Source organism: Dromaius novaehollandiae, chromosome Z (assembly GCF_036370855.1).
Source record: "Dromaius novaehollandiae isolate bDroNov1 chromosome Z, bDroNov1.hap1, whole genome shotgun sequence".
In the NCBI taxonomy this organism is placed as follows: domain Eukaryota; kingdom Metazoa; phylum Chordata; class Aves; order Casuariiformes; family Dromaiidae; genus Dromaius; species Dromaius novaehollandiae.
In genome coordinates this window covers 70149698-70171687 of record NC_088132.1, presented here as the reverse complement: position 1 = coordinate 70171687, position 21990 = coordinate 70149698, and the positions used below count along the sequence as shown (strand labels likewise).

At 37.5% G+C, this 21990-nt stretch overlaps 1 protein-coding gene across 2 annotated transcripts in view; it reads left to right on the top strand.

Moving 5' to 3' along the window:
- Positions 1–21990, top strand: part of LOC112983584 (WD repeat-containing protein 70) — a 146345-nt gene that overhangs the window by 103676 nt on the left and 20679 nt on the right. For both annotated transcript variants that reach the window (XM_064502003.1, XM_026100799.2), the window contains exons 11-13: positions 1260–1359; positions 7751–7835; positions 8921–9059. In XM_064502003.1, the coding sequence (XP_064358073.1) occupies positions 1260–1359; positions 7751–7835; positions 8921–9059 (324 nt within the window). The remainder of the gene's footprint in view (positions 1–1259; positions 1360–7750; positions 7836–8920; positions 9060–21990) is intronic.

The window sequence follows — 21990 nt, the reverse complement described above, 5'->3', positions numbered from 1 at the left end:
TTACGCTGGGTGTCCCCTTTTGCCAACCGTCAGTCTTGCTGAACTTCCCTATCCCTGGCATGGGAGTGTGATCGTTTGCTCTTGTGCAGGCACAGTTTAGTTATAAATGCAAGTTACAGGGTTTGAGCACAGAAGATGGGCTTCTCAGGAGTTTTGCAGGAGTTTGTGCAAAGTACATTTGCCCTACCTTTTCTGATCTTATATTTTGATCTAGTTTAGCTGAATTTTCAAGAGAGGCCCTCGCTCTTGAATATCACATGGCTGTCTTAACTGGTGTTTTGCAGAAGGTGGAAGCATTAGGCAGGCATTGAGCATGTTGCTGATTTTTAAGTATTTAGTGCTGGAGTCTCCATGAGTGATGAAAAGTAAATGATATAATTGCTAAGTGAAAGTGAAGAATGGTGAAATTAACAAGAAAGTATGTATGTGAAAAGCATCTTGGTATCTTAGTTGAGACCTTCGATTTTTTGGTTAGGAAGTAGGAAAGCTGTGTTTTGCAAAAATGCCGGGATTTAATAGAAGATTTCATAGGATGTTTCTCTCCATTTAATAGAAGAGGTTTTTTTAGGGATTTGACTAAACTGTGACTTAATACATAAAAAGTCTACTCTACACAAGAACAAGATGCTAATCTGAAAGTAATTTCTATCTTTTTCTACGATTACTAGGGGAATATAGATTAAAAATAACATACAGCATTCCCAAAGTTGAATTTTACTGCAGCTAAATGGAACCCAAACCTCGGAATATCTGAGCTTTGTTTTAAATCTGTAACCCATGAAATTTGGCAAGGTTGAAAAATACCAAAAGTAAACTCTTCCAATCCTCCTTTCAGGTCCTTTCCAAAGTATGTATAATGTACTTTGGCATTTTTAAACTGTAAGTCTGCTTTAGAGGGGTGATGAGACCTGTCTTAAAATGTACATTTATCTTAACCAGGCATAACTACCTTTATTCAGCACTAGTGGGAGTTTTTAAGGGTGCTGATGCTTTGTAAATGTGGACTATATAACTGGATTTATGAAAAAGTTAAATTTTGCATTCAAACTCTTCTTGGTATGAAAGCCTATTATGAAGCATACATGACGTTTTTAAAAGTCTGTGGAAGTATTTAGCTTCTCTACCTGTTAACACTAAAAATGTGAGTTTTTCTTCTTAAACGTAGGAATAGCAGCAAAGCACACAAAATGCTATAAAGAAATATTTAGCCAGTCTTGAAGCAAGCAAACTTTTTAATGTTTTATTTGTCTGACAAACAGGTACATACCAAGTTCCACTGCAGGCAAGCCCATGCCCCTGGCACTGACACTTCATGCCTGACGTTTTCCTATGATGGTACCGCCCTTGCCAGCCGGGGAGGTAGGTGATTAAAAGAGTTCTTTGATGTGTTGAATGCAAAACAATCTTAACTTTTACTAACGTAAATGGTTCAGTAAACAAACTATTTAAATCATATCATCACTAAATGTACTTGTTCTTGGTGGTGGTAAGATTGTGAAATAAGGTATTAGTGACTTAAACCTGAAGTGTTTCTCAAATTACAATTTCTGTTATGATACTCCATTCAGTACTATGCTCATGAAGGGCCATTTTTACAGCAGTTAAGTAAAAATTTTAAGAGAACTGTGCTGTTTATATTATATAGTTCTTGATCTGTTTTCTTGTCTAGCATTAATAATCCACCACAAAGGAAATTATTAGCTTAATTAAAAATAAAAGACGACAAATTTCATTATTTAGTTCTTTAGTTCTTAGAAGGTTATTGTCTCTCAATATGAGTATCTCTTTTCTGGAGTTATTGTTACTAATTCCTCAAGCTGCTTCTTTATGCAATGTGCTTTTCTGTTGTAACTTGAATTTTTATTTAATTTATATTACAAGCACTATCAGGTGATGACTTGAAGTGAGTGGCCAAAATATACTAGAATGGAAAAAAAATTGACATGTCCACAGAACAGGAAAAAAAACCCCTTGTTTTATTAACTTCAGATAAAACTTTTTGCTAAGAGTCTTAGAGAACAGTAAAAGTTTAGAGAGAGCAAAGACCTGTTTGAAGACTCATTCACTGCAGCATTAGATAGGATTGAATAGGATGGTGTGTGTTCAAGATAACTTTTAATCCAGAGGTTTGTCTACCCAGTATTTTGCAGGCAGGTGCAAGCATGCAATTCAAGCTGTCTGGATGGAAACCAGCTGTAACCAGAAGCTATGTGTATGCATTAGCATGGCCCCAAGGCCAAATAAACAGGCCTAGTGAGAGGCAGTATATGTTAATGCAGGCTCAGTGTTGTGCCTAACATATGTACATGACATCTGGTCAGTTTGGTGTGTGGACAAAATGAGATTACATCTACCAAATACCACAGTAGAAGTATTCATAGCCTACAAACTCTCTGAAGCAGGAGCAGTGCCTGCACTTGTTTGTGTCTTTCCCCTCACCCCGTTGCCGAGGATCAGAGTGACACTTGTGGCTTTTACGGCCAGATGCGCCTCCTTTGGGATGCCCTCTACCTGAGTTCCTTGTTTTCCTGCCCTGTTTCAAACATTATGTTCCTCAGATCACAGCTCTGAGGTGAGGATGGTGGTCTCCTTGTCCTTGACAGCCCTAGGCTTACTGGGCACTTGGCTTGTTTGTAAACTGCTCCTGTTTGTTCAGGCTCCTGGATCCACGGCTAGGTGAATGGGCCCTACCTCAGTGGTTGAGCTCAGTACCCTCAACCTTGCTGGTCCTTACTGAACTGAACACTTCCTATATGAGAATATTCTCCTCTTTGGAAAGTAGGCAAACCATCCATCTTTCTGTTCTGGGCTAAGTAAAATGAAGCGCCTGTCTCCCAGTGGTGTTGCCCCCAGAAAATCCACACAGACATACCTTTTATGATTGAAGGGAAATCTCTCTGTGTCTTTAAATATAAGCAACAAAAAATAAAACAGAACCCCCTGATGTGGGGGATATTCAGTAGTGCTGTCTTGAACCCTCCATTTATGTAAGTTCTGTCATGTTTGAGTTTATGAATATAGATCACATAAATGACCTTTTCTTATTTTAGTTGCATGTGGCACTTTTTCTTGCGAGCTCTTCCTCCTCTTAACTATTTCCAGATTTTCTGTTGTGTTAAACAGACTTTAACTTATTTACAGCCTAACTACGTGTTTTTTCTAAGCTGTGTAAAATCTTGATTGATTGTTTGCAGAATGTAAGATTGTACAGAAATTTGGCCCCTCAATATGGTTAAAAATGCTACTTTTGTCGAGCATATTTGATTGCATTAAAAAATCTGTATGTATCCTGTGCTAAAGAATGAGGATTCATACCTTTTTTTGTCTTTTTTGGTTAGTGCTCTAATATGAGTATTGCTTTGGATCTGTGCCAATAAAAGCAGATGTGGATCCAGCATTCATAGATGAACACACCTGCCAAGTGCTGAGGATCAAAGAGAGGATAGTTGTTTGGGGAATGGGGACTTTCGCTGAAAGCCTGCTTGACTCTCCTGCATCTGATGTAGATTCTGTGTCGCATATGAGAGAGATGAGGCAGGGCTCAGATGCAAGCACAAGGGAAAATGAAAAGCTAAGGAGTTGCTTATGAGAGTTCCCAGTCTTATTCTTGTTGGGTATTAGGTAGTAACTTGACAGAAACTTAAGAAAGTGATATTTTTACACACTAGTGACCATGAAAGTTATTTTTTCTAAATGCAGTGAAGATAATACTTGGGAAACGTTTTCTTTGTTCGGCAGTGAGGAGGTAAGGAAGGACTTGGGGTCTTGTTATAAAAAAAATTATTTTTTTCCTCTGGATATATACAGAATTTATGGAGTTAGTTTTTGTTGTTGTAATATGAAACCATTAATTTATTAATTCCATGAATCTCATCAAAGCCATTCGTTTAATTTATTTTCTTTGATAGAAAATGTGCAGACTTAGTGCCATCTTAATCAGTTAATTTACTTAGGAAATCAGTTCATCGTAGTTAAATTCAGTGAAAACTATTTACCTCTAAACCTCTCAAATAACTTTAGCAGATGCATGTTTTCTTTAGGGCTGAAAATGAAGTTTTTCTGTTTGTTTTTTTTCCTTTCTGTTTTTTACGTTTTGGATGAATTTCTCTTTTCAAAATATTCTCATGGAAAAAGAAAACATTTCATCGTAAAGTTAGTTTTAAAAGTAGAAACATCTTGAGTATAGTGTCCTGAATGTTCAGGGATTGTGCAGCAGCATATGTAGTGAGTTCCTGTTTTACGAAGAGCAATATATATTGCTCTTTATGGTAAATACAAATATTAGCACTTTAAAAATCCAGTGGTTTTAAATCAACTGCTCCTCAGTAGGCAAAACCAAATTTCATTTCAATCAAATACTAAAAATGCATTAATGAGCATTAATGGGTATAATCAACTGTTTGTACTACTTGGAGTTCAAATGGCCTTCTCACAGTGTTCCAGTATTCTTCATTTCCATATGTATAGAGAGAAGGGATATACTTAAGTATTTGGCCAAGCTGGTGTATCTGTCCAGTGGGTAAAGTTTGGTGGGATAAGGTGATCCTGAGAGCTATTCCAAGTATAAATGCTGAACTCCTGATTAGTGACACCCCCTCCCCAAGCCAGTTGCTGTCATTCAGCACGTGGCTCGGGGTGAGCATGATCCTGGCTTGGGGCACCTCATGCAGAAGTTCTTACATTGCAGCTCCTGTTGCTGAACCAGTGCAGAATGCAAGAAGGATGTACCTTGCTCTGTCAGGTGCCTCTCATTGCATATAGTTTAGGCCTTCACAGAAAGGCTTTGGGTTTGTAAACACGCAGTGTTCTGATGCTCTCTTTCTCTTTAGCCTTGTTGTGCTATGCCTTTCCTTTGCTGTATTAAAAAAAAAAATCTCATTTCCTATATTTCTTTGTTTTCTGCAATGATCTTTGTGAGTGTCAGTCCTTGAGCTTTGCTTTCAACACAAGACTTCCTCTTAAAATAAGAGCTCCTTGAAGGTTGTTGCTGACTTTGGACATCATGAGTTTCTGGCAGCATTTTACTTTGGCAGCGCTTTCACTTCGTTTGGGGCCATCTGCATTCATTTACTTGTCTTCCTGGTCCAGTATTTACCATAAAGAAAAAAATCAGACAAAGTCCTTGTAGTCTCAGTGCACTGGCCTTATTTTGACTAAAAGCCATTTACGAAATATCTATCCTGGCTCACCAAAGATTGTTTTTCTAGTAGGTTGTTCTTGCCTCTTGATAAATCCAATGCTCAGTCCTGTTGGGAGAACAGTGTCTGACCTGATCATATCAGGCTAGAGTCTGATTATTGGTATGCTTCTTACTAAAATGGTGAAGAACAGCATTGGAAATGTTGTTTGAAATGCTGTAGAAAAAAATTCAGCCAGCCTCTGGGAGAAGTCTGCCATCAGGACAAATATTGAATGATCCAAAAGTGGACAAATTTGAATGTTTCATGCTGAACTGCACAACTTCTGACTTTGTGTCTTTCTTTAAAAGTAACCATTTTAACCATGTGTGGAGTAGTTAAAAATAGATCAGTACTGCTACAGCATCTTGTAAAGAAGCATTCAGCATACAAGGATGCTATTGAGAAATCCTTGGTGTTGTGGAATATTAATACTCTGTTTTCTTAGAGACACTGATTTCAATTCCTAATGCAAATTAGATTTGAACAAGAATGTCTGATTTGGAACACACCAAATTTTAATTAGAAGATGACTTTGGGCAAATCTTACATTATTTTTAAAGATGATAAAAGTTTCACAGTATTGGCCAAGTCATTCTACTAGCATTTCTCCCTTTCCAAATACTTACAAACCATTTTTGCACTGTGGAAGAGAGTGTTGATTTGAAATCAACCACAGTTTCTAGAGTCTTTCTGGCTTTATCTGATTTTTTTAAACCAACACAGTACACCTTCTTGTTAGCAGGAGAGCTGTATCTAAATGTCTGACTGCATCTCTCCTGCTAAAGCCTGGCAGGACTACAGCTTGAAGATCATGTCAAGGCTCATTCTACTGGGAACAGCACAGCCTTGGCTGCTAGCCTTAGATCTGTCCCTACCCAGATTTGCAGAGCAGCCAAATGGTATCCTTTGCATACATTTATAAAGTGCTGGTGCTTTAGATATAACATCTAGATGATAAGTGTTTTTTTGGGGGTGGGGGGGGTGGGAAAGGAAAGGGAGGGTTCGTATTACAAGTACAAATGCTTTGAAGTGTTTGGGATGGAGTCTACTATGAAACAATAAGAAAACAGATATTCCCAAAATAGGGACTCAACATTTTTCTTTCTTGTCATTTTTCAGCTTCCCAGCGAACAGAAATATACTCTGCTCTAGACATCATTTATTTAAGTTGTCCACTTCTTAAAAATATTTTGTAGTAAGGAGTTATCCTAGTCTTTAATATAAACATACATGATGTACGAGGCCACACGTAACTGCTTTCCCTGTAAAGGGTACTGCTGGCCTTGATTTCTTTTGTTACAGCATGTTACAATTTTTTTTTTTTTTTTTACTTTTTACATTTTATTTCCAAGGCCTCCTTTGAGCACTTAATCTCAAAGACTGGAAGTCTACAGAATGCTTTTAGACAACAGAAAATTACTTCCTGCAAGGTCTGGGCTTTGGAGGGAAGTGGGTCTGTAGATTACCAGTCACTTGCCTGCCTCTTGTCCTAGGTCGGGAAGACTTTGTAACTTTTTGTCTAAAATTGACCTCCTGATATTTTTTAAGTGAAATCCCTTTTTTCACCCTTGAAAGCACTGCGGCACTGATTTTGAATGCAAAGGAATGTCTAGGTGCCTGAGTGAGATGCCTCAGGGCTCAAAATTCTGTAACTCATCTCATGCTAGAAGTATGTATGCCAGAGGGATGGTCAACAGAGATGTAGATCTCTCAGAGAATAAGTAACTAATCTCTCTCTCTTTTTTTTTTTTCGTTCTCACTTTTTTAATATGTCATAACTTTTGAAAAGGGAATAAACAGCCTGACTTTTACTGGCCTACAGTTGCACCATGTTTATCAAACACAGATGAGAATTGCTATAAATGTCTTACTCTAACCTTGATTTTGGCTTTTATGGCCAAAGGTGTTCTGGAAGGGTGTGAAAAGGTTTCATTACAGCAAATGTGGGTTCAGTTGCTTCCCTTCTCTGCCCTCCCCAAGGAATTCTGCCTGATTTCAGGGCCTGTTCTCCATACTGAGATTATAATTTGTTCCTGTTTGCCCACTAAAGAAACAGAAGGCCTTCATGTGCTTTTCATTCTTCCTGGTCATTTTTCCAGGGCAGGTACAAACCAGCCACATAAAACTTGTTCAACTTTTTAGCTAACCCATCCATAGTAACATTGTAATTTCTGTTAATGTCTTTAGCAAAATTTTAAAATTACCACTACTAATAATGCACCAAACCTCACAAACACAGAGTAAGTTAGTGATAAGTTAGTGTTTGAGAAATTTGATTCTGATGTGGATAGTTGTTGTTGGTAAGAGATTGCTGTGATGGAGTTGAGCTCTTGAGAATTTCCTAGTCTGCTGGGGTGCATCAGGTGGGAAGTTTCATCCTTGTACTTTTACAGCCATTTAGAGACAAATGACTTCCACTCCCATCCCCATTTTGAATGTTTCTTCCCTTATCATTCTCTTCCTTTTCCTATGTCTTTTCATTTCTGAGTTAGAGGATGAAATTTTCTGCAAATGTCTAAGTTCGTGACTTTAATTCTTTATTGCTAACTTTTGTGTCTCTTGTTTCACAGGAGATGATACTTTAAAGATATGGGATATTAGACAGTTTAAAAAGCCTCTTAATTCAGCCGAAAGGCTGTCCAGCTTCTTTCCAATGTAAGTACACTGATTTATTCCAGCTAGTAGAAACAGCAGTAGTTAGGCTGAGCAGGAGGGAGTATACGGGAGTTCTCCTTCTCAGTTCTCACTAGATCCAGAGCAGAGCAAGAAGGACTCCTTATCCTTAGCTATTTTAGGACTTAATGCTGTTTTCAAATATCTCTTATGTTCTATGATAATTCATAGCTAGCTGTCTTTGTTATATGCAATTTTTTGTCTCATACCTCTCCAGTCTAATTCGATTATAAACTTTTCAGAAAGAGGCCAGTTCACTGCCATACGTATGTGTAATGAGACACATAAACGAGCCTCATTCCTTTTTGATCTATGATTAATATTAAAAAAGTAGAGCTGGATTGAAAAGTAGACATAGCATAAAGGTGCAAGGTATGAGTTCAAGTTATGATGAAGTGCTGGTGACTGAGTTCTATAGGAACTAAATATTATGCTTTACTATATAATGCAGAAGGACTATATTTTGTATTTTTATTGGTATTACCTGCATTTCTATAGCTGTAGCACAGCCAAATCCAACTCTAAGGACAATTTATACTTTTGAAATAAGATCTTGAGGAGGAAGGTCAGGGACAGATCAATCTTGAAGTGACAACCACTGTATTTTGTAGCATAGACAGACGGAGGAAAAGTAAACAGACAAATATTTTTGGCCACTATATAAACACACTGCTGTGCAGCACTGAAGAATATATCATTAGTGAAAACAGATTTCATGATGGTTTTATTTGCTTACTGAATGATGTTAACCAGATTTTGAAAATACTTTTTTTGTTTGTTTCCAATGCTGAAAAGTGTACAAGACTTTCGAGAGGGGGAGGATTTTGCAGGGTGGGGCTATTGTTTTTGTCAGTTTTGCTTGTTCTGTGCACAGCTGTCATTGTAAATGTTAACCGATGTCTGATAAAAGATTTTTAAAATCTTAAAATCTTAACTTAAAAAATCTTAAAAATCTTAAAATTATTAACAAATGAAAAGGATTATTTTTAGAGAGAGTGATTTATAAATATGTTCCCTACATATTAATAATCGGTTTGGTCAGTATGATGGTTTATTTTCTTCTGCAGGACAGATTGCTGTTTCAGCCCTGATGATAAAATACTTGTCACAGGCACCTCCGTTAAGAAAGGTGGTGGCAGTGGGAAGCTTGCTTTCTTCGATCGGGAGACATTCCAGAAGTTGTATGAGATAGATGTTACAAATGCAGTATGTATTTTATTTTAGTTTTCTTTATTCCACTATTCAAAATATGAATGAAATCATATTCATATGCTTTATTTTCTCTATGCAAGTAATGACCTGTTAACACTACTGTAATTTTTCTACTCTGTTTTTAAGAGCAAGTATGTCTAGAGGTAGAATGCCCTGGATAAGTGCTATTGTCCTTTCAATTAAAACAAAATAAAAGAAAGGAAAAAAAGTCTTGGGACAAGGTGTTTAAGCACTAGGAGATCCCTGCTTTGGTGTTACTATTTGTCAAGATTTTTCTGACCCTTCCAGAGCTGTAAAATGAGGCATAAACCCTAAAATTCTCACACACAGATTTATGCTATTTAGTCCACCGGTTCTCATAGTAAAATGCCATATTGTGACAGAACCCCAACTTGTCCCTGAAGCCAGACTTGTGCTTACTTATAGAATATATTTCAGTGGACCCTAGCTTATGTAAATGCAACAATTTTGTGGCAAAATAAAAGGCAATACTAGGAAACCATTTATCAGAAAATTCTGTTCTTAATAGAAATATAAAATGCTAAAATTGTGAATGTGTAATACAGAAGAGTCTGTGCATTACTTGAACAGCTTATCTGTTTCCTTGTGCTGAAGGAAAAGCTTAATATCATATTTGAAAAAAGGTCCTTTCACCTTTATGGTGCACATAAGCAGGCATATAGATTATGATAATCAAAGCTGGGGGAAATTCAAACAGATTTGCGATTGCTTAAGTATCAGGAGTTGTTCGAGTCTATCACAAGCCAGTTCTTTGTCACAGTGTAGCGATTCAGGATATTGCTTTCTCCTTTGGCACTTTTCTTAACCGACCTGTTACGGTGCAGTGGTCTTTATTACAGAGCACACCAAAACTGCTTCTGCTGGAGTTCATTTACACCGGATTTATGTTTATATTTACTTTTCTTTTCAAATCCCATTTTCTCTTCTAAATTCATCTTGCAAAATCTGCTTATGGCTGAATGTTATATCACTCATTTCTTTGGCAGCAGAGTTGCAAATCAAAAACACAGAAGTCATGGTAAAGCAGAAAGAATGAGACTTGCTGAAGGGGGGAAAAATGTATTTTTATTTTGAACAGATACACTCTAAATATATTTTTTTTATACTACATTGGAATTTTTATTTAGTACTAAAGAATTTCTCTAAAGATAACCTAAATTGTATTAATTGTATTTTCAGTTTTCCTCCTGTGGAACCAGGCCAAAACGTTAACTTAGCTCTTAAGGACTTCTGGTGGATTTTTTTTTTTTCTCCTCTGATACAAGTATTATAACCTTTTTTGGAGACAAAATATGAATGCCTCAGTATCCCCTCTGAAATTTCATGACAGATCAAAGGCAACTAACTGCATCAGTTAAAGTGTGGGAGGTAGATTCTCATAGGAGCTCTTCTGGGACACAGGAAATAAAATAGCTAAGCAATTACGTTCACAATGAACATGGACTCCTTAGAGCTAAGTGTCTGGACTTGGTCATGTTGGCATCTTCATTTTGTGGTGGAGGTCAGTAATAGTGTATGGAAACTTCCCTTTAGCTTTAAGACCTCAGGAATTAGAAGCTTGTCAATGATGGTGCCTGTCAGCCTGCATCTGTGAAAGAAATTAAATGGTAAGAATTACTGCTTATCAACCTCTCTGCTCTGTGTTCAAAGGGAATATAATTTTCAATGGCTGACATTATCTCTCAAAAAAACATTTTTTTTAATTTCTCTGAAATAGAGAGTCTGTTTACCTGCTCAGGTAGGTAATGCAATGGGAGAGTCCAGAAGAGATTTTTTTACTATAAGTTATTCTCAGAATTGGGAACTGAAGTTCTGTTAATTCAAAAGGCAGAAGAAATAAGGAGCTGAGAACCAACAGTGGGGAATTTGATGGAAAAACAAAATTAAGTGTCAGTAATTGGCTTCACTGGGTCCACTCATGCACTATAAATTTAAGTATGTGGACAAATCTCAGCAGGTTCAGAATTTTACACTATAAATGTATATAGGTGCTGATACTTATATAGTACTTTTTAAGACTAGTTAATTGCTTCTATCGAGTTTTAGTGCTCTTGTCTTTCTTCATTTGTTGTTATAAAATTTAAGACTGTTTTTTACCTGGTTTGCATGTAATGGATCAAATGAAACAATACTGGAAATAGTGGATGAAGAATTAAGACTTATAAATGCTGTTCTTATGACACAATTTTCAGTGAGCCAGCATTAATCATACCTCTGAAATCAGTTTGTCTAGCTTCCAACTTCAGCACTACACATCTAAGAAAAACAGTTAAACATATGAACTTCAGTCTAAAAGAAGGAAAATTACTATGTGGTGTTTTAAAATAAAAGCAGCATATTTTTTCAAGATATTTCTATTGTATCCTTCAGCTTTTTCAGTAGTTTTCTTCTTCGTGCTTTTCTCAAATTGCAGTGTTAGATGAACTATAAACACATAACGCATGCTACAAACCAAATGAATTTTAAAGATGCAGGTGATTGTTTAATAAGTGGTACATGTTGCTTGTTGGAAAGATTGTTGGCCTATAAATTGATAGGTTAGTATCTTCTGTGTGGTTTACCAAAGCATCTTTTAGTAGTTCAGTAATTAATTACTTGCATTCTGACTACTTTCCTGGTTGCCATTTTTTCCCTTACAGTCCCTCAAGTGTGCCAACAGAGCAGTAAGTGCAGCTGAAGATAAAAATAGTGTTATCTAAGACTTCAGTTTCTCTTCTGTAACTAGTTATTCTACTTCTTTACCTTTGTATATAATCTAGTGCTTAAGTATGTAATTAAAATGTTGTATTTTAGATTTTTTTAAGCATCACATATATGTAGTTACTCTATGCTAATGTGTAGTAAAAGAGCACAAGTACACCAGTATCTGTGATAGCAAAGAGCTAGATCTGCTCCTCACCTTCATGAAAATAATTTCAGTAATGTCAGATGGGTTTAGTCCAAACTGTTGAAGAAAACAAGTATCATTAGCCATTTATTTCAATTATGAGATGAAAATAATAAGAGTTTTTGAGGGTAATTATATTCCATCTTAGTGGTACGAGGTATATAATGGGAATAACAAAAAGTCTACTGTGAAGGGAAAGCATAAACTATAAAGGTGGTGCAATTTTTATTTTTATTTCCTTTGTTTTCACAAGGATTTTTTTTAAAGGAAACTCCAGTAAGTTTAGAAAATTGAAGAACACTAAAGAACAGTAAACATTATCTTAAACCTCCTTTGTAAATAGCCAGTGCAATTGGCCTGTGAATGAACCTAGGGGGTAATGGGAAAATACTTAATGGGAATGTTTGACCAAAGCAGCGTCTGACATTCCTTTCCATCATACCACGCAAACCTTTTTTCACCTTTTCTTTCAAGTTTTCATGGGAAAGCCCATTACTGCTTCAAAGCTGCTGGAGTGAAACCGTGTGGTTTTACTAATGGACTAGCAGCCTGATTAGTCTCTGTTGTTGTGACTGGCTATAGAGTATTAATTTGCTTTTTGTTTTGTGTATTAGTCTTTTATTTTTATTCGCAGTCTGTGGCTAAGCTCGTGACTAAACTGTTGTGTCTGCTCTTGTATGCCATCCCACCATGTAGGCACTGGGACTTCTTTAGAGCTCAAGCTTGTCACATAAATGGTAATACTTTCTGAAGAAAAACTACATACTGATAAATATATGTAAGAACTGGTAGAGACCACGGGCTTTGTCTCTGGCCAGTAGCAGTGTGCCTGCAGAAGAATACGTGAACAGGGCAAATACACAGTGACGCTTCTCTGGATATACTCTTCTGCCTCTGTCATCTGTGACTTAGAGATATCTTGATGCAGATATAGGGATTTTACATTTAATAGCACTCAGTGGATTTTTCTTCTGTGATTTTGTCAAAGAGTGAAGCACCTGTGTTGCAGGATAAGGACAGCCTCATTTACTTATTGCAGATGAAACCAGAACTCAGGGGCTGAAATGCCAACCTCTGCCCTCTCATAAGGAGGCTGGTGTCATGTGTGCAGTGCTGCAGCCCAACTCAGGCGCAGGGTCTGCAGGTGTGATTGAAAACGGTGAGGGCTTTATACTGTGGCCGTAGTTACGTATGCTAAACTGTACAGAATCCTTCTCTTGTTAGCAAGAGCTGAGCTTTATGAAACAAGACTTCATCCTGCTGTGCTTGTGCAACTTTTTTTTTTTTTTTTTTTTTTTAGCTGTTTTATCTGTCTGTCTATCTTGGCAGAATAATCTAAGAACCGTTCTTTTGCCCTCACCCCAGGTATGTTCAGGAAAACAATTAGATTAAACTGTCTCAGTTTGAACATTTGAGGCTTATTCTGTGTGAAAGATTTCCAATTTGGTGCAAAATATCTTTTCACTCCATTTACATGGATGAGGAACGTTAAACAGATCTTGGGAATTATAACTGCTGTAAGAGGGGTACAAAGCATGTGCATGGAAACTCAGAGGCCTTTTCCCTTTGCCTTCCTCAGGTAGTGTGGGAGAAAGGAAGACCTGCCGCATTTCTGGGCTGAGGGCTCATCTTCTGGGGTGTCTGTAACTGGATTCTCTTCTTGGAATGGAAGGGAGGTTTCATAGTCAAATGCATGTCAAAGGGGATTTATTCCTAATTCTTGGTTTGGCTATGAGAGTATGAGTTCTTCATGGGAAGCAGTTATAAATACCTAGTGTATGGGAAACAGAGTTGGGTACACAACGTTTCCCCCAATGTTAGATTATTAGATTAATAGAAAATAGCTGTGGACAGCCACTTGAATCGCTCTCACATGTCTATCACTTGTTTGTCTGGGTCAGATAGATCAACCAATAGTTATCCTTATTACAGACAAGATTGATTTTGGCAGCAGTGGAACAGTCATTTTCCCCATATGGAAATGAGATGAAGTATACCCTGTTATTGCCAGGTAAAGATGGGCACTAAAGAAAAGTTGTACAATTTAGAGAAATTGCTATTTTTAAATCAAAATGTAAATAATAATTTAATTTAAAAATGAGAACAGATGATGAGATTATGTGCATTAGAAAAGGAAATGTGTAAGAATTTAAAATATCCCACAGGTTTCTGTAGATAAGCAACAGTCCGAAAACATTGACTTACAGTTGTTTTGGGAAACTTATTTCTGTTAAGAAAATTCTTCAGTATTTTCTTAGTTTCTCAAATATAAGCAAAAGTTAAATTATTAAATACTTCTGAAAATATCTCTAAGGGATGTTTCAGGAAGGTCTTCTGAGACAAGCTATAAATAAAACTTCTTTTTAGCTTAAAGAGTGAGAAGGAAAGAAGGAATAAGGAATATGAAACTCCTAGCATCCTTTATGCACAGCTGATATAGTATTGCAGTATTTCTTTCCTTGACCCCAAACAATAGCATTTGCTATTTATAAGGTGCAGTAATATGGTAAAGGGCTTTTCCACTGTGGCTTGTTTCACTAAGATTTAAAGCTTTTTGAATACAGGAAAAATGAATTCTTTTGACTTCTGGAAGAGATCAGCATGCTACTTTTGTTTTTTAAACCATTTCTTTTGTTTGAGAGGAGAATCCAACAAGGAAACACATAAAATATTCAAGGTCTGGTAAATCTTCATACTAATTAAAATACAAAATGCTTAGCATAAAATGTGAATGACAGCAAAGTACTTTCTTTTAGAATGAGGTAACTTGTCACTTTCTGTTCTCCGCTTTCATAAATGTAAAGGCAACATGGTCTGTCCCTTCTTACATCGTGCAGCAGCACTTTGTTTTAGGAGAGTTGTCTCTAGAGTTTTGCAGTGTGCAAGATAAACTCTGCAACTTTCCTCGCTGTAACAAGCAGGGATTTTATGTGGGAGTTGTATGCCTTAGTTTTGCTATGTATATTGTTGAAAATGTGGCTGCAATTCTAACAGAGCAGGTGCTTGAGAATGCCCTGCCTTGCAATTACGAGGAAAACAGTTTGCCACCTAGATTAAAAGTCTCTTTTTGTCTTCATCAAGTAAATAAAAAGTATTGTTCACTGGTTCAACTCAATTTTCTCAATGTGCTTTATAACTGTACCTTGAAAGATATGTGATTCAGCATTGCCATCTATATATTTTATACTGAGATCCTGCTTTAAATTATTGGTCTCTGAAAATGTTTTTAGGATATTTCTGGTTTCTACATAGAAAATTGTAAATTTTATCTTATCCATTTCAGGTCCTTCTTCTGTTGAATGTTTCCACACATTTTCTAAATCACATTTCACAAGGGAAAAACATTATTGTTGCTTCCTTTACTACTGTATTCTCAGGAGTATTTTAAATCTAATGATAGCAGGTCACTACACTCTAGATATTCCCAAACCTCTCACAATATTTATTATATTTGGCTCTTTTCCTTGGATGACCTCCAGAGGAATCTCAAATCTGAAGATTTTTGCAATTGGGGCTTAAAGCAGATTTTTAATATAATATTAGCGTATTTTTACTGTATGCAGACTTTTCTTTCTGGATCAGAGCATACATAGTATCCGTGTATAAATGTATAAACAATCTTTTTGCTCCAAAGAAGAAATAAGGTGGAAGCAGAATGGTAGTCTTTGTTGTTCAACTTTAGAGACATTTAAAATGATTTAATTCTAAATCTATTATTTAACCTTATTTTTGTTGTTGTTAATGCGTTATACTTTGGATAGATAAGCCTATTTACTACATAAGGGAAGGAGCAAGCTAATTAAAGATACAGCAGTTTTCTAAAAGCTGTTCAGACTACGTTTTTTCCCTCCTCTGATCTGCGAGTGTAGCCAGGAGGCAGAGCAGCTCTTCTCAGATACAACAGCACGGCAAGCCAAGCTGCTGGCTTCTGGGTCACCACTGTGCGGTAAGACACCAGTGTAAAGAGATTACAGAGTGTGCAGTGGGAATTAATGTTGCCTCAGAGCAGCAGTATCTTTCTGTGTTTCTTAAGACAGAACTTCTGTTGTTCTTGGAAGTGAGCAGACAGTCAGTGTAGCTGATGGGCCATGCAGATGATCTGCAGAGAAAGCAAGGTGACTACAGAAGGAGGAGGAGAAACCTATCCATATGCAAGCCTTTCTTTATGATGCTAACTTTACTGGTAGATTTTACTTTCCACTGTGCATGTCAATTATCATTATTAGTGATCCTAGATTATTAGGCAGAAGTATTGGTATTTCTGCGGATAAGATTGACTTTAGCTTGAGATGAGAATACTGATTTTCTGAATAGTTTCTTGAATTTTTCCCTGTAATTTCAGTTGCATAAAATCACAGAGTAAGTGTGTCCTTGTACACTTGGGGACAAGTGCACTGAACTATTTGTTTAAAACTCTCTTAGACCTATTTTTGACCTTTGTTGAATATGAGGCCATGAGAGGGAGGAAATAATGCTGTTTCCTTTTGAAGCTTTCAGATCCTGAAGACAGGCAGGAATCGCTCTGCTGCCTTTAGGTTAGAATGCTTGCAGGCCTTTCCTGCAGCCCAGCATGATGAGATTTTAGTATATTCTGAGACATTTTCCCTCTCTTTTTTTAACAAGTAGTGATATGCATTCTTACTGGGATGCATTTCATAAGCACTAGCAGAGAAGTTTTCAACCTTTGTCTGTGAAATTTGTGGGCTACTTCAACATGTCTGTGAAGGATAACTAGATTTGTATGCTTTATACAGCAGTCTCTATACATGTATACATATTGAAAGTTTCTAAATGGATCATACCTTCATTATAAAATGGAGAAGTTTGAAAGCTGCTGCTGTATTACCTTTCCTAATTGTAGAGGTTGTTTAAAAATGACAAGTAGCCCACATCCATGGGATGGGAAACAACTGTTGAAGGATTTTGGGGTAGTGAGAAACTGGCTTCAGCTGTTAGTGTCCAGACATTTTAATGTTTTTTTTTTTTTTTTAAGGACATAGAAATCTTGTGAAAGAAGTATGGTTTTCCTGAAATAACTTTGTATGTCTCCCTTCATTTCTGGGAAGACCTATTACTAAAGTCAGCGAGACTTTCATTGTGCAAGTTCCAGAACTACAGAAGACTAGGCTGGAAGGCGCACCTGAGATTTGATCCTTCACTCCAGCACAGGCTTGAAATTGCTTACCCCTTTTAAAATATAAAGATAGTTTAATATAGCTATAAGCTATCTGGTAATGTTAATTTGAAAGGAATTATTGTTTCATAAAAAATACTAATAAGCCAGTAAAGCTTCCTAAGCAGTAGGAATTAATTATGTTTTAAACTTGTACATGTTTCAAAGATAATGCACTGCATAAACAGTTCCTTGCCATGAATATGTAATTCATTATAGGAGCAGAGACAGAATGGATGTGCTAAGTAAACTAGTTGCGCATATACTTACACTGATTTTGACAGACTGGGATTCTTTCATCAGTGTCAGAACTTATGAAAATTACAGTACAGACAAATACTCAGTTCAGTCAGAAAAGCCCCATTTGGGCACCGCTGTAGTGACCTGTACTTAGAGAGTCCATGACCGCCGTCAGCACGTCCTTTCACACATTGAGTATCTTCCCTGCTGACATGCCGCTTATCTGGGCAGCCAAGTGCAGCAAATCAGAACCACGCTGTTCAAACAGAGCCCATCACATACCGTCATGGTCACTGAAGCAAAGCTGCCACTTAGGAAAGAGAGAGAGTTTGTTTAAGTTTTTCTTTTCCTAACTGAAAATATTTTCTTAGATCAGCAGCTCTTCCTGTGACTTTTTTATTGTATAGATTCAGAACAGACTCTGAAGCTGAATTATGTTTTCATAGGACAGAAAAGGGGGAAGAAGTGAGGGAGAGCATAAGGCTTTGTTTTTGTTTCTATTTCAGTTTTTCGGTACCTTCAGAGCTACACCTGATCTTTCAAAACTAAGATTCTAAAGATTTGTTGGATGATTTTAGGAATTTGTATGTGATGTATTCTTTCTGCACTAGGAGTATTTAATTTGGCCTCCAGAATCCTTTTCCCTGAGGAACTGGAGAGTTTTATAAAAGTAGCACAACATGCTGTAACACAGATCCTCCTCGTGTTGCTCCATTTAGTTTTCTGCTTTTCTTCTATAGTTATTTTGGCCATTGTAGGCTATAGGGATTCACCTGACCAAATATAGATGTCTACAACCGATTCAGTCACCCTAGGCTCCCTTTCTAATCATCAGAGAGAAATAAACACATCCAGACTCTGATTTATCTCATCCTAAAATAGATATCTAAACTAGGTTAGATGAAGACCACTGTAAAAATGCTTATTTCTCTGCATTGATTATAAAGGGAGGTGAGTGGTTTTAGACATTTAAAGAGTCAACTTCTAAAGATTAGAGGTGTAGACATCTTAGGTTTGGTGAGGTAAATCCCACCTAAGATCTTCACGTCCCTCCATTGATACTGATTCTCTTGTGCTAAAGCATTGGAACATTTCATCTGTCTTGCTCTGACCTTGCCAATAGCAAAGTAGGAGACAATCGGTTTCTTTTGTACTCATTTCTATTGATTTATAACTATGCAATTTACAGTAGCACAGCAGAAAAGCATGCCCTCTCAATAAAAGGACTGTGCTAGCTGAGAGAGAGTCAAGCGTAAGCTTTCTCACTTACACCTGAGATCCCAACGTAACTGTCCAAACATCAGCAACTTCACCTTAAGACTACAGAACGCTATCTAAATATGAACAAACTTTTTTTTTTTTAATCAGTGGAAACATCACGTCAAGGAAACATCAAAAATTGTACAGTTTTGCTTCAACAGGTGGATATGTGTGAAAGTCTAGGATTTGTGTGTTCCTTTTCCATTTTCAGTATTAATTTTTAATTAGCAGTATTTTTTCTAGTGGTAAATTATCATCATATGGCAAATAACTTCCAGGGAAATCACTTTTGTTCTTTCCAGTTTACAGGTGGGATGTTGGCTGCACACTTGCCACAGGAGATGGTACAAAAATAATCTATTTGTTGTCATCCTTCAGTAGAGATTTCCGTGCTCTGACAGTAGTTTTCCGTAGGTGTGAATATTCCCCATGTACGCGTTTTGTTTGTACATTCTTTTAAATAAACAGCTTTCTTTCAGGGCATAGCGAGTAGCCATGCAGGCAGTCATGAATTTCGTGAACTTCTCAGCCTAAAAGTCTGATAGCTGCAGTCTGAATAATCAGTTCTGAAATTCTGGAGGAACTGTATAAGAAGGATGAGAGTCTATCTGTGAAGAATGAGAGGCTGTACCCGAAGAGAAATAAAAATTGAAAAGGTTTATTCCAACAGCACATGACTCAAGTGGAAGCATGTTTTTCTTCCTCTGTCGTATATGGCAAGGGAAGCTTTACTTGTGAACTTTGAAAAGCTCATACGTTATCATGTATTATCAGAAAACACACTTCATATGAAGTGTTCATTTTCAAAGACAAATGTATGGGATTTAACCTTAAAACTTAGCTGTCTTTGGGGAGAAGAGGTTGATTCCAAAGAAAACAGTGCCTGATTAAGTTGAGAAGGAGTAAGACCTCCTGAAGGAGGGAAAAGAAAGTAAAGCATAATTGTAAAATATGACCCCCATCTAATTTGCTTTTTGTTTTACAGTAGCAAGGAAAGACTGTTAGCCCCACTGAGCTAAGCACTGCAGAAATGTATGGTGATTCCTCTTTATGCTAAAAATATCAGTCCTTGGAATTTCTCAGAAAATGGAGAAACTTGGTATCATGCCAGTCTTGCAACAAATGATGATCTCCATATTGCATTAGATTAGCATGTGCGTACCCCCCATCATGTATGCATGTGTGTATAATAACATTTTGCTAGTAACAAAAGATTAATTGTTTTCTTGGATGTTTGTATACATCTAAAAGAAGTTACATTCTGTTGGATCCTGGTCAAGCTTTCAACTGAAATGCAAAAAATAAGAAATGAATACTTCAGCTTACAGACAGATAAAATGTTAATAATAGGAATAACAGAAGAGAGCAATGGAGGGAAACCTTATTTTTTCCCTAGCTCTCTGGCAGAACAGAGTGAGAGAGGGTAGAGATGAATAATACTTCAGGGAAGTAGAAGATATTGCAAGAGTCTTGTAATGAACTAATACCTTTTTTAAAAAGTGTTAGGAATCTATAGATTGAATCATAACTTTAAAACTATGAATATTTTGGTTACTTTTTGTGTATCATGTACTGCAATATTGCTTTGTATACAAGATACAAGAAATGTTGCTTTATATGCTTGTAACCGTGTATAGTTTCTACTAGTCTTTGAGCCTTTAAAAATGGCTAATTCTCTCTAAAGCTGCATCAGTTACTATTGAAATTTTTAGGGGGAGATTTCCTAAAACAGCCGAGCCAATGTTGCAGCTTGCAGTCACTGAACGTGGAGTCCTCGTCCCCTCCTTTGCCTCTATGTTCTCCCTTGTTGGCTTGTATATCTCTGTCTCTGACTTTTGCTATCCCACAGTGAAAAGCTGCCACCAAAAAGCTGCCTCAGAAAGTTAAGAAACGGAACAAAATGAAACAAACTTTTTCTACTGGTTCGGCACGCTGAATCAGCTGCCCCCACTCAGACAGGTTCCTTGCCTGGTTGGGACTGGACTGTGCAGAAGGGGAGAAGAGGGAGTGAGCTGTTAACTTTGGCTTTGCCATCACAGGAAGCCTTGCCGTTCTGCGCTGATAGACCCCCGCAGTGAATCTTTTTCCTGTAGGGTGAGCACTTAGTGCCGCCAGCTGTTTGCTGCACCCCACAGTCAGAGGTTTGCCAGGAGGACAGAAGGGTTGTCTGCCCCAAGTGCCTCCGCTGCTGCTTTGAGTGGCTCCAAGAGCAGAAAGCCCTGACCTCTAGGGGAGCCTCTTCACTCCCTTGGTAAGGAGCAGACCTCAGTCTCTTCCAGCAGCCGAGGTTAGAGGATGGATGTTGTTTCTGAGCATGGAAGGGAACTGCCCAGCAGAGGAGGCAGCAGGGGATAGGGTACTGTGACAGGTGTGGGGAGATCTGCAGTGCCAGAAGAGAGCAGAGTAGGAGGTGGACAGTCTGCAAGGGGAGCAGGCTGGTGCAGAAGAGAGAGAGACCCTACTGGCATCCCCTGGGAAGCTTCTTGCAACACCCACAGACCCCTGCCAGTCCCTCTTCCCCATCTGACACTTCCTCATCCCTCTTGTTGAGGGAAGTTTCTTAACCTTTTGTAGCCTTCTTCCCCCCAAACCTGCACTGACCCCTCTAAAACTGCTCTTCATGTCCTGAATTTTAAGCTGAAGCATGGGCCAGAAAGCTGAATTTTGCCTACACTGCTGCAGTCTTTGTAACCAAAGATCCAGTAGAATTCTTGCAGTGCTTGACATCAGAATTTGTAGTTTTACAACCTTACCAGTTTTGTGGTTTCATCTTAGGGGTAAATTTTCCATTTCTATCCAACAAATCATTTTAATCTTTTCTTGCTAACCTTGTAAAATGCCCTCTCTGCATTGTTTTCTTCTCTAGGGGTGTTAGCCCAAGTGTTCTGGACAGTTTCAGTTGAGGTAATTAGCTTTTGCTTGCAGAGAAATCTATTTCAGTTGTTCTTCACTTTGCCTATTAAACGCAAGAGTATATTTCTAGAGCAGAATAAATGTTCCATTCTGTGTTGCAGAGAAGTCTGATTCAGGCTTCAGTTTCACATTCAGAAGCACTGCTGTTCAATGCTGTTGGAGCACAGCCATTATTGAGTGGCGGTCTAGCGAGCTAAATAAGAGAATTAACTTTGGTAGAAAAAAAATTAACAGGAAAAAATTACTTGGTGTAGTTTGCTGCTTACCTGCACCAACAGCTCAGCTTATGTGATGCAGAGGGCTATTTAAGAAGCATCCCAGAATTGCACATGAACAGGGACTGCGCGTATCTCAGAACTGAAGAAATGCAGGTAGAAGTGCACCTCAGAGAGAAAAGATGTAATCGCCTATCATCTTTCTATGTGTTTGTG